Raw genomic sequence first — 12,503 nt, 5'->3', positions numbered from 1 at the left:
CCGATGTAGTGTACGATTGGTTACCAATACGAAAACGAAATATTCTTCTCAATATTTTAGAGGTTTATTAACACAGCTGAGGTGCACCATATGTGTTTGTATTTACACATCTCGATGAATATACATACATATTATTATATATAAATCATGCAACGTGATACTGTAGAGTCAAAAGCACGTCGCAAAATAAATACGGTTACTTATGTGTGTAGCATGCAGAGCAATCTACAGGTGGTAAATTGGTGAACTATTTCATTTGGAACAGTAACTAGTTTGCAACTAAAGCATTGAACGAAACAGTTATGCACTGGATATATCACTGATATTGAATGTTGTTATAGAAATGGTTACAAGAGTTTCCTCGTGTAAAAAACAACCTTTTTTCAAAAATTTTTTTCTCTTAAAAAATTAAATATTAGAATTTTTTATTGTTACAAACAAACATTATTAACAAAGAAATTCCGAATTTTTTGGAAAAAAATATTTTAAACTCGCCATAGCGACGCCATTTCCGGTGACCCCTCGGAAAAAAGATGCGCCCGCGTTGACAGGATAACTCCTTACAGGACCATCTAAACTGAAAAAAGTACATGTTTTAGTTAAAACCTTAACTTAGAACTTGGACGAAGGAAAAAATTAAAATTAGATTTTTGGCAGATATTTTTACAAAAAAATTAAAATTTCAGAGAAAATATCTCAAATATCACAAGTTCTCAAGGCGAAACTATTACTCGGATCATCTTAAAAATTTAGGAAAATATTGTAGAGGTGTTGTAGAATTTAATAAGGCAGTATAAGGTCCTTCATTGCTGCAGTGATTTCGGCAATCTCCATAAATAAAGCATATAAACCAAATTCACTGCTAGAAAATATTATCCTTAAAATGACTAGCGGTCGCAATAAATTTACTCAAATTTGGTAGTTTTCGCTTGCAAAAAATAGAAAAACTGGTGGTAAATTGTATGAATAACTATATGCAGAAGATTCAGGAAATTTGATGATTATCGGATCATTTAACTCCGACATTTTTGGCAGCTCTTAAAAATTTGTATTTATTAAGAAGCTTCCTTTATTGCATCAATATGAAAAAATAATACATTTCAATATCTTTTGAATATTTTCAGGTTCTCGAGGCTATACAACAAAGTCCATTCCTAGTTGGCATGCATTATGCATTCCAAACGGATTCGAAATTATATTTAATTTTGGGTAAGCTGTTATAACACTTTTGTCCAGTCTTAACAAGAATATTGTCTAAATTTTATATACTTGCGCTTAATAGATTACGTCAGTGGCGGCGAACTCTTTACGCATCTCTATACGGCCGAGCATTTTTCGGTGGCAACCGTACGCATTTACATTGCCGAAGTGGTGCTCGCTTTGGAGCATCTGCACAAATTGGGTATTATATACCGCGATATAAAACTCGAAAATATTTTACTAGATGGACAGGGGCACATAGTGTTGGCTGATTTTGGTTTATCAAAGATATTCGAACCCGATTCGGATCATCGTGCGCACAGCTTCTGTGGCACATTAGAATACATGGCACCAGGTACCAATACATAAAACTATTTTGTTTTTTAAACATTTTTTTTATACATTTCTTCGTTGTAGAAATCATACGCGCTGGTGCTACTGGACATGATCTCGCTGCCGATTGGTGGTCTGTGGGCGTGCTCACATATGAATTGCTCACTGGCGCCTCGCCTTTTACCGTTGTCGAACAACAAAACTCTCAAGTCGACATTTCACGCCGCATACAAAAAGTCGACCCAGTGCTGCCAGCCACATTGAATGATACAGTCAAAGACTTTATACTGAAAATGCTACATAAGGATCCCAAGAAGCGTTTAGGTGAGTTTTATAAAAAAATGTAAACTAAAATTTAAAATACATATATAATCTTAAAGTATAGTTAGCGTTGAACAAGTAAGACAATGGTAAATAAAAAACAACCGCAATTTCAATTTTGAAGTTGATTTTATTAAATTTAATATTTTTCTAATTTTAATGTGAAATAATTACATATTTTCAGGCGGTAACAGTAAAAATGCTGCTGAAATCAAAAAGCATCCCTTCTTCAAAGGTATCGACTGGGATGAGTTGAAGAGTAAAAGACGAAAAGCGCCCTTCAAGCCCAATCTAGATAGCGAGGATGACACACAAAATTTCAGCGAGGAATTTACCAAACAACCAGTGATTGATTCCCCAGCTCCGGTTCCTGTTAATACGCATAGATTGTTCCGTGGCTACTCATATGTGGCGCCACAACACTTGAAATCGCGCAAAGCGCTGCAAAACGTCTATGACGTTGAGTATTGCAAAGATCCGTTGGTGGTAAGGGCCCATATGCTTAAATTCGTATATTTCAAATTTATTCACTACGCACAATTTTTTTTTTAGAATCCAACAAATAGTCCGCCCACGCTTCAATTAGGTGGCGTTTTGAGCAATGGCAGCTTCGGCAGTTGCTACACACTAACTGACACCGAAAAGCATTGTAATTACGTGGCTAAAGTAGTGTCTGAGAAATTATATCGCCCTGCCGAAGTAGATGCCCTGAGATCTTGTAATCATCAGAATATCTGTAAATATATTGATACATACCGTAATGGCTCGAGCATTTGGATTGTGATGGAGCATGTGGCCGGCGGTGAATTGCAACAGTTGGTACATGCGTCTGGCGGTCTCTCTGAGTCACAATGCTGTGATATTTTCCTACAAATTTGTGATGCTGTGCAATATTTGCACTCGAAGAATTTCATACATGGCGATATAAAACCGGAAAATATATTATTTACCGATACGCAAATGAGACGTATCAAATTGGTCGATTTCGGTTCCGCCAGGTGAGTTTACGAAGATATTTGTAATGATTTTTACGAAGATACATACTTACATATTTTTTTTTATGTTAACCAACCAATAATTTATGTTCGTTTCAGCTACAACTCCAGGGCCGACACTTGGCAAGATGTGCCCCGTTATACACTCGATTATGCACCGCCAGAAAGTCTTACAGATCCACAATGCACAACGTACTCCAAAGCCTATGACGTGTGGTGTCTCGGCGCAACACTATACGCCATGTATATGGGTCATCCCCCGTTCAGGCGTAGTCAGAATGAGCAAATTCATGACCGTGTCGTGAGGCAGCGTATAATGGATGGTGAAATGCAAACTAAAACGCCACGTTGGAAGAATGCCAAACTTGCAATGAGGCAACTAATTGTAGACTTCTGTTTGCAACGGGAATCCGTGAAACGTGCGTCAATTGAGGGATTGCTGGGACATCAGTTCTTGTTCGCGAAATTCGATGAACTACAAAAGGTGCTGTGCCGTTTGAATCGCCAACGATCAGAAGAAGTTGAACACTCTGCTGATGAGGAGGATGATGCGGAGGAAGTGGTTGACACAGAAAGGGATGAGGAAGTGGCGGTATCCGAGCTGACGGAAGAATGCGCTGTCGTGACGAATGTAGATGAACTCGTAGGCTATGATATGAGCGTAGATGGTGCTGATGCAAATGTTGTGTATGAAGATATTGAGGGTGTTAGTGCTGAACGAAATGAAATGGTTGAGACGGAGGAGGAAGTAGCAGGCGAAATAGAAGAACAACAACCAGCGGTGCTGGAAGCCGATGAACTAGACAACTATAATGAATGGCAACAACAGCAGGCACAGCAACAAGCCAGCTCGTCGCACGAATCCGATACACAATCGACACACAACCGTCTCGAGTCTGAAGGCGATACAACAAGCGGCCTAGGACGCAGTAAATCGTCTGACCACACATTGATCGAACGCCAAACATTAAGTGTAAATAGTTTGAATGGACTAGAAGCAAGTGGAGAACAAATTGAGTGCGGTGAACTCATTGAACTTGAGTGTGTTACTAGCGAAAAGACTGTAAGCGCCGACGAGCTGAACGATAGCATGCTAGAGGATGAAGTGGAAGTGAATGGATTTGCTGGTTTCGACGAAGACGAAATTATCGAACGTAAAATTAACTATATTGATATACTATTAGCACAGATTGAGCAGAATAAGATTGCTACAGTTGATATTGACGAGAATCAATCAATAGAAAATGTGGCAGCACCAATGAAGACTGAACCAGTCGTTGAAAAGACAAATGGAGATATAAGTGCAATTAAGAAAAACGCTGGTACTAAAGCTAAAAAAGCGTTTAGTGAACTGAAAACTAATTATATGGCTAACGAAACCAATAAGACGAATAATAATAAAATGGCCAAACCGTTGGAGACAAATGAACAAACACAAGATCTACGTAAGAATAATACAATAAAGCAACGAAATGTAAAACAATTGCGTACGCGTAAGCAATTGGCAAATAAGAAAACTAAGACTGGCGCTAGGAGTAAAGAAGCAGCAGTGGCCACAGTAAAACAGGAAAATGAATTAGAATTAATGCCAAACACTGACGTAGCAGAAGAGAATAAGCGTACTGAAAAAGACAGCATAAGCAGCAAACCTGAGTTGACATTAGCAGCCGAATCGAAAACCATACGATCACGCCGCAACCGACGTAGTATACGCTTGCCCACATACGATGATGAAAACAACTGGCTCGGTGTATCAACGCAAATGCGTGCGAAATATGCACAACGCTTCAAAGCACGTTATCGCTTTTTCACGCTTTTGCTATTTAGCACACAAAATGCTTTACGCTATTTCAAAATCGAACGTCGCTACTATGAATATCAAACACCACAGACGAGTGAAGCTCAGGAACAGGAAGAGGACACGGCAATCGCTAATAATACACATACACATGACATAAAAAGGGAAAACAATGAAGGCGAACAAAGTGATAGGCGTGCCAATATCAGTACGGACACTAAAGAAATGCTTCCAAAGCAACAAAATGGTGAAATCATTACACCCATATCAAAAGCAACCTTCAAGGCCATGACTAATACGGAAAGACAGGCGCGACACAAAAACAGCCAAAGTGGGAGTCTGAATGCCAAGCATGAAAATAACATTAAGGATGTTGTACCGTCGACAGCGGTTCATTTAGTACCAGTTGGCACGCTACGTACGTTGCGTCAACGTCACGTATACAAATGATTGGCACATCTTATGCGCATTATGGTGGAACTAGAATTCATAGTGGGCTATAGATGTGGTCAAAATTACTACATATTTACTTTTCACATCTTTATAAGTTATTTTTGTAAATTCAGTTATGTTTTCATTCAAAAGCCAGCGGGAATAATAGGCTATTGCAGCTTTGCGTGTAACGAAGAGGAGTACATATTAAATGCGTTAAAAACTGTTTTTTTTTTTTGTATAAAAGCTCTATAAACTTTAGTATTATGCAAACGTCATTTAAAATGGTTATACGCATTTGAATTTTTATTTACAGTTAATTAATTTGTTTTTTTGCTGAGAATTTAATTGGTTATTAGTTATGCGTTCACTATATTGAGGGCAGGGTTGTGAGTTTTTCAATTCAAAAATAAATTTTTGGATTAAAAATTAGAATTTTTATTTTTAATCCCAAAATCGGTATCAAAAATTTAAATTTTAATCCATGATTGTAAATTTAAAATTTAATTTTTTAATTTAATAGTGAAAATTGAAATTGAAATTTGGCATTTGAGGTTAAAAATAAATTTTTAATCCGGTATTTTTACGATTAAAATTACCGTATTTCAGATTATTTTTTTTCCAACCTGTTATTTGGGATTAATTTTCTATAATCCGTTATTTGTGTTTAAAAATTGAAAACTTATTTTTAATAAATATTTTCAATGTAATGAAAAATAATTTATTCAGATGCTAATACCATTTTTTTTTTAATTCAATATTTGCAACCCTGATTGAGTCACACCTTAAAGTTCGCCGTTTTAAACCGAATTGGTTTGGTAAGTTGTTGCATTGCTTCAATTGTGGTAAATTAGTTCAACTGAGTGTAGTGTTTGGAAGTAAAAACTCAGCTATAAATATAAAACCACAAAAACAAACTACACAAATCTCAATTATAAATTCGATTGTTTTTCTTTTTTAATTTTTTTACTTGAATATCATTGAACCAGTTTTTTCTCCTCAACGCATTTAAGTACTATTCTTATTACACGCCTAGTGTCTACTTTTTATGTATGTATAAACTAACTGTCATAATATTTTACTGCAAGTACTAAAACGGTAATTAGTATTTAATATAATGAATACAGCGTTGAAAGCTTATTGTACCTATAGTTCAATTTAAACGATATTTAAAGATGTGAGCAATAAATATAATAATAAAATAATTATAATAATACCGAAAAAACGTGAAAAAAACAAAAGTTATGATAATGACTGCTATTAAATAAATAAGGAACAAATGCATAATTTTTTTAGTAATAGTTAATTGAGATGAATGCGTTTATACAAATTTTTATCTCAATGAAATATTTGCACGAGACCAAAAATAAAATGCGAAAACAGAATGAAGTTATAAATATGCATATAAAAACAAAAAAAAAAACTAAACAGCTGAAGTGGAAAATTCGCTAAATAATATGAATGGCGCCAGCATAGCCAACAAAAAAACAACAAAATCTATTTGTTTACTATAATTTCCATTAATGTTTAAAAAACAAGCAAATGTATACAATTTGCTCCTCATTTTAGAAATATACGCAGTATATATACATACGTGAAACATAAAACAAAAAAATTAGAAACATAACATTTTAGCAAAACCAAACAGTTTTACGTGTCTACAACACAAAAAACACTAAACAAAGCAAACGGAATAGACACACATAATTATATGCGTAATATTAGTTTGTATATCCAAAACAAAAAATTAATATTCATTATTACATAACAAAATTAATAATAAAAGAGAAAATTGAATATATTTAGCAAACGATTATAACGTTTTTTAAATTATGCTCACCAAACAGATACGTATGTACTAAGTCTAAGTGAAGTGTACTTTTCGAGTTGTCTTAAATCAAAACATGTAATGGAGTTAATTTAAATAAAAATTGTAAATATTATTATTCTAGTGCGTGTTGAAGCGTATAAACAACATTTACATATGAAATTTAAAATAATCATGTTTTTATAAGAAAGCTAAAAAGAGAACAAAAGTAAAGATATGTTTAGTTCACGCCACAGAAAATGCTGCGAATTTATAATGCTAGCTCATATTGTTGTATACAATGAGTATAAATTAATACACTTTTAGAAATAAACGCTCTTTTTTTAATTTCTATTATTTTTTAATTTTTATGTTTTTTTTTTTAACATTTTTTTATTACTTTTTTAATTAATTTTTTAATAATTATTATATTTTTAATTAATTCTTTATTAGTTATAATTTTTTTAATCTTTTATTTTTTTCTATATTCTTTTATATTTTAACATTTTTTTTTATTTCGAACTTAGTCGATGTATATTTTTATTGACCATGTAAAACTGTCAATCATAAAAATATGACAAAGTGAAAGTTGTGTGAAGTTTTACTATGAAAAAAATTACATTTAAAGTATTTCTTCATAAAAATTAATTAAACAAAAAATAGCAGCATATATTTCAAGTGTAAACTTTATTGTTACTCTCTGTTGAAAATTTGCAATCTTATAATTTACACTTTTTGTTGAATTAAAAACGGCAAATATGATTTCGCAACACACACCTGTATGCCACAATTCTACCCAAAGATCAAATCATTGAGAAGAGGTATAAAAGCCTTATATATGGCGCTGATGCTAAAAAACGAACGATTCAGTTGCTCACATTAAGTTTTTTTTTTGGCTTAAATCAGTTATAATAAATATTGGCAAATCCATATAAAGCTCTAAAACTGTAATAACTCAATTGGCACAAACTGGCGCGTTCGCTTGACTGCATTTTCCATTTATTATATATTTGCACAGTTAATTTTTTTACAGCTTAATACAAGCATCTAAACACCAATACAATTAAATGTCTATTCCTTACATACGTACTTTGAAAAATAAAATAAAAAATAACAGAATATTTGCACTATTATGTGAAGCTTTGTATAATACATACAAATGTATAACTATGTATGCATAGTTTCATTACTGTTTATGTTAAGTCAAACACAGAAGAAATATAATTTTTGAACACTTCAAGTATCGTTCTGAAGTCTAAAAATCGAGTCTCGCAAGTGAAATTAAAAAAAAAATATAAATATATAAAACAGTTTTAAGTAACTAAAATATTAACAAAGCCAGTGTATTTGCGTCCACGGGTCGTAAATATACATACATAAAATAATAATTTCCTAGCTCAAATCACGTAAATTTATTTAGTCTAGTTAATTTTTTTTGTTTTTGTTTATATACTAAGCATAAATTCTAGTAAAATATTAAAAGAAATTACCAAAATATGCACGCATATATATTACTACTGAATTACAACAACAATAACTTACCCAAGGGTAATATAATGTTTATTTTTTTGTTTCAATTTGCTTATTATTAATATTATTATTATTATTAAACTTTTCAGTTACAAGAATACTTTTGTTTATATTCATATAAGTTGAATTTAGCTACATTTGTTCGTTTTTAGCTTTAATATATAAATTCGTTTGTAATTTTTCTTCTATTTAAGTATGTTGGCATTACATTTAACACAATTTAACTAATTAATTAAAAGAAATACTTTTAACGCCAATTATCTTACTCAACTACACAATATATGTATATCTAATATGAGCATAATGATTAAAAAATAATATATTTTATTTTACTTTACTTTAAATTACTTGCAAGCGCGAAAAAAACTACAACGCATTACTTAATAATAAATTTTGTTTTGAAAAATTTTAATCTTGTGTTTATTTCATTTATTTTCATATTATGTGCTTAAGTTTGCCTGACTTTTGTCTTTAATAGTATGTATTTATAAATATTTCATATGATCTTTCGTTATTTCAACTCAATGCTTATTAGAAGGTGGATATATTTTCATAAAATTACAAAGCGCCTAAAAGATGGTAACAAAAAAGCGCGACTGCCTACGAGTGTTCTGCATATTCGTATATTACGAAAGGAGTGAAAATGTACTTATTTTGCTTTATGCAGCAAATTGAAAAAATATTTCGATAATCTAACCCTAAGTAACCATTAAGAGGTATATGCACTTGCAAGTCAGAAACAACGCGATATGTATTTTAAATTAGTTAAAATTCTTATTTCTTTTCCAAATAACTTTGCTTCAATCATTAGCTCACAAATATATCTAAGAAGGTGGTGTGAAAATTTCAAGTCGATCGGTTTCGCCGTTTCGGCGAAATTTTACTCATCGACATTGTAAGCATCTTTTCAAGAAAACCGCCTTTAAAGTTTAGGGAACTGATTACACTAAGTTAAAACAATAAAAAGTAGATACCAAGTCAAATGCGAAAGTTTTCCATACAGGAACTTGATTCCGATCGTTCAGTTTGTATGGCAGCTATATGCTATAGTGGTCCGATATCGGCAGTTCCGACAAATGATCAGCTTCTTGAAGAGAAAATGATGTTTGCAAAATTTCAAAACGACATCTTAAATACTGTGGGACTAGTTCGTATATATACAGACAGACAGACGGACATGGCTAAATCGACTCAGCTCAACATACTGATCATTTATATTTATACTTTATAGGGTCTCCGACGCTTCCATGTGGGTGTTACAAACTTCGTGACAAACTTAATATACCCTGTACAGGGTATAAAAAATCTTAGAAATAGGCTATTTATTTTCTCCAAAATTATTTGCCGAATGGCTGTGAAATATTCTCAAATTCACACATTCGTTATACATACATTAAAGCGTGCTGATTTACAGGAAGCCAAAAAAAAACCAAAAAATTTACCGAGAGTCAAATTGTCAGCTTCTGAGATATCCGAATGAAATTTAATACTTAGATGTGTTTTGATTTATTGAAATTCAGAGCTGGATAAAACCTCTCAAAAACAACCCTGCGCTTATTTCTGCTCTATGAAAATGTTTTGTGCAATGTGAATTAATTTTTCTAATTTTTAGAAGTACTGAAAAAATATTCGAATTCGACTAAATGTACATCAAAAAAAGTTAAATAATAAAATTATAAAAAAAAATTTTTTTTGAGTTACCTTATTTTTAAAGTGAACTACGATTTATTCACTTAATACAATAATAAAAAAAATTTTTGAGTGTAAAATTAAAAATTTATAAAAAAATAACCTTATGTTACATTGTTGCCAAAATAGGATACACAGCCATTATAGGGAAAAATGTATATAAATACAAGCCTACAATTTTTCTTTGCATGAATAAAAGTAAACAGTGAATATACATATATCAGTAATATATTAAATTAAATAAATTAAAAATATATATTATATATTAAAAATAAGATATAGTATATGCATAATATATAAACAAATAGTAGCATAAAAATATAATTAAGTAAAATATGAATATTTATAAAACGAACAGTAATCAAAATCTGTGTAAATCTGAAAATATATATTTTTTTAAATATTAAAGAGTAAATACAGTAAGGCCGTAAAGTCCCCACAAATAACCTACAAATAAAATGAATTATTGATTACTGAATACTTGAATTTCCTTTAAGGTTTCCATTTTTATGCATGTATGAGGAGAAAAAGCCGACGTCGAAAGAACATTAGATATCAAAGAACCATTATGCATAGCTTAACTACCATTACGCAGTTTTTTAAGAATATAAAAATGCATATCGGAGTTTAAAAATAATTAATAAAACATGACTTAAGCAAAAAAATACAACTTTGTGAAACTTCAAAAATATGAATAAAAATATAAAAATAAATTTTTGTGTAAAAACAAAAAATATTTGTACAGATATGCATACAAACATATGTACATATGTACAATTATATTATGTATGTATCTATGTATTTAAGTAAACAAAGGTAAAGCAAAACATTTAAAATTAATGATGCCTTTAAATAAAAGTTGCCTTATATCAGAGACAAAAATGGAAAATAATTAAAATAACAAAATAAACAGAAATAAAAATGCCACAGTGCAGCATTTGTGCAAACTTTTTTAATACTAATATCAAAAAGAAATGAAAAAATAATAAATAAAAATAAATTATATACGAAATAAAAAACATACGTTTATGAAATTTATCATTTAAAATATTTTTAAAATTATAAATTGGCTAAAATAATAATGCTTTATTTGTATAAACGGCCAGCGTTGCTAGTTTTTTGTTTCAAAATTTTTTCATTAAAAACTAAATTGGAAATACAATTTGAAAATGTTATTTTTTAATTAAACAGTAAAAGTTGCAAACCTAAATTTGAATACCAAACATCTTGGATTAAAAACTGATATATATGTACATATATAATAATTTCAGTGCGTAAGTTTACCCACTGTTCGGTAAGAACAGTATTCAAGATGATGGTTCTGTGCTGGCTCTGTATTAAAATGGTACTAAAACTTTTTTATTTTTCATTTTTAATTCAAAGCTTGGGATTATTTTTTCAATATTTTTAATTTTCTTTCTTGGAATTACAGTTTTTTTTTATTTTTCAATTATTATATTATAGATTTTTGGAATTACAAAATAAAAAAGACAGGCCTAGGCCTCTCAATGACTTAAGTACGAGTGAGGTTATATCTCAAGTTCCATGTTTCAAATTATATTTGCAAAAAATATTTTTAAACATTATTTTTACATTTTTTGCAAATTTTTCATTTCTAATCTTTCCAGAAACTATTAATATTATTCGTTAAAAAGAATTAAAACTTTACAAATAATAATAATAAAAATATATGTTAAGAAAAAACAAAATTTTAAAAATTTCCTCGTAAAATCCGGAACACGTTTTAATACATTTTTTAATGCTAATTTCCAAATTATTAAAAAAAAATAATACTAAAAAATTTTTAAATTTATTAAAAACTCCCGAAATTTCATTTTTATTCTGATTCCCAAAATATTAAAAATAATTTTAATTTATTTTGAAACTCTTAAAATACGTTTGAATATTTTTTTAATTCTGATTTCCAAAATATGAAAAAAAAAATTCATTAAAAAATCGGAGGCATGTCTTAATATCTTTTAAAATTCTAATTCCCAAGATTTAAAAAAAAATTCATTTTAAAACTCCCGAAGCATATTTGAATATTTTCTTTATTCTGATTCCCAATATATTAAAAAAAAATATAATAAAATTTAATTTAAAATATCCCGGAACTCATTTTAACATTTTGTTAAGCTGGTTCCCAAAATATTAAAAAAAAATTTAAATTCATTTGAGAACTCCCGAAACACATTTTAATAAATATTTTTAATTCTGATTCCCAACATATTAAAAAAAATTTAATTCATTTTAAAACTCCCGAAACCAGTTTTAAAATTTTTTTTTTAATTCTGATTCCCGAAATATTAAAAAAAAAAAACATTCATTCATTTTAAAAATCCCGAAGCCCACTTTAAAATTTTTTTATTCTGTTTCCCAAAATATTAAAACAAAAATT

The 12,503-nt window shown here is 30.2% G+C and overlaps 1 protein-coding gene across 12 annotated transcripts in view; it reads left to right on the top strand.

Moving 5' to 3' along the window:
* The window catches only part of LOC126762180 (chromosomal serine/threonine-protein kinase JIL-1), a 37,155-nt gene extending 29,921 nt beyond the window's left edge, over window positions 1–7,234 (top strand). For all 12 annotated transcript variants that reach the window (XM_050478736.1, XM_050478735.1, XM_050478734.1 and 9 more), the window contains 6 exons: window positions 1,125–1,209; window positions 1,283–1,555; window positions 1,618–1,857; window positions 2,039–2,340; window positions 2,407–2,852; window positions 2,949–7,234. In XM_050478736.1, the coding sequence (XP_050334693.1) occupies window positions 1,125–1,209; window positions 1,283–1,555; window positions 1,618–1,857; window positions 2,039–2,340; window positions 2,407–2,852; window positions 2,949–5,097 (3,495 nt within the window). In that variant the 3' untranslated portion in view covers window positions 5,098–7,234. The remainder of the gene's footprint in view (window positions 1–1,124; window positions 1,210–1,282; window positions 1,556–1,617; window positions 1,858–2,038; window positions 2,341–2,406; window positions 2,853–2,948) is intronic.
* The last annotated feature ends 5,269 nt before the right edge of the window (window positions 7,235–12,503 follow it).

The sequence above is a fragment of the Bactrocera neohumeralis genome, chromosome 6, assembly GCF_024586455.1.
Source record: "Bactrocera neohumeralis isolate Rockhampton chromosome 6, APGP_CSIRO_Bneo_wtdbg2-racon-allhic-juicebox.fasta_v2, whole genome shotgun sequence".
Lineage (NCBI taxonomy): Eukaryota > Metazoa > Arthropoda > Insecta > Diptera > Tephritidae > Bactrocera > Bactrocera neohumeralis.
Note: the sequence above shows the minus strand (reverse complement) of the source record. Positions and strands in the feature narration are given on the sequence as shown.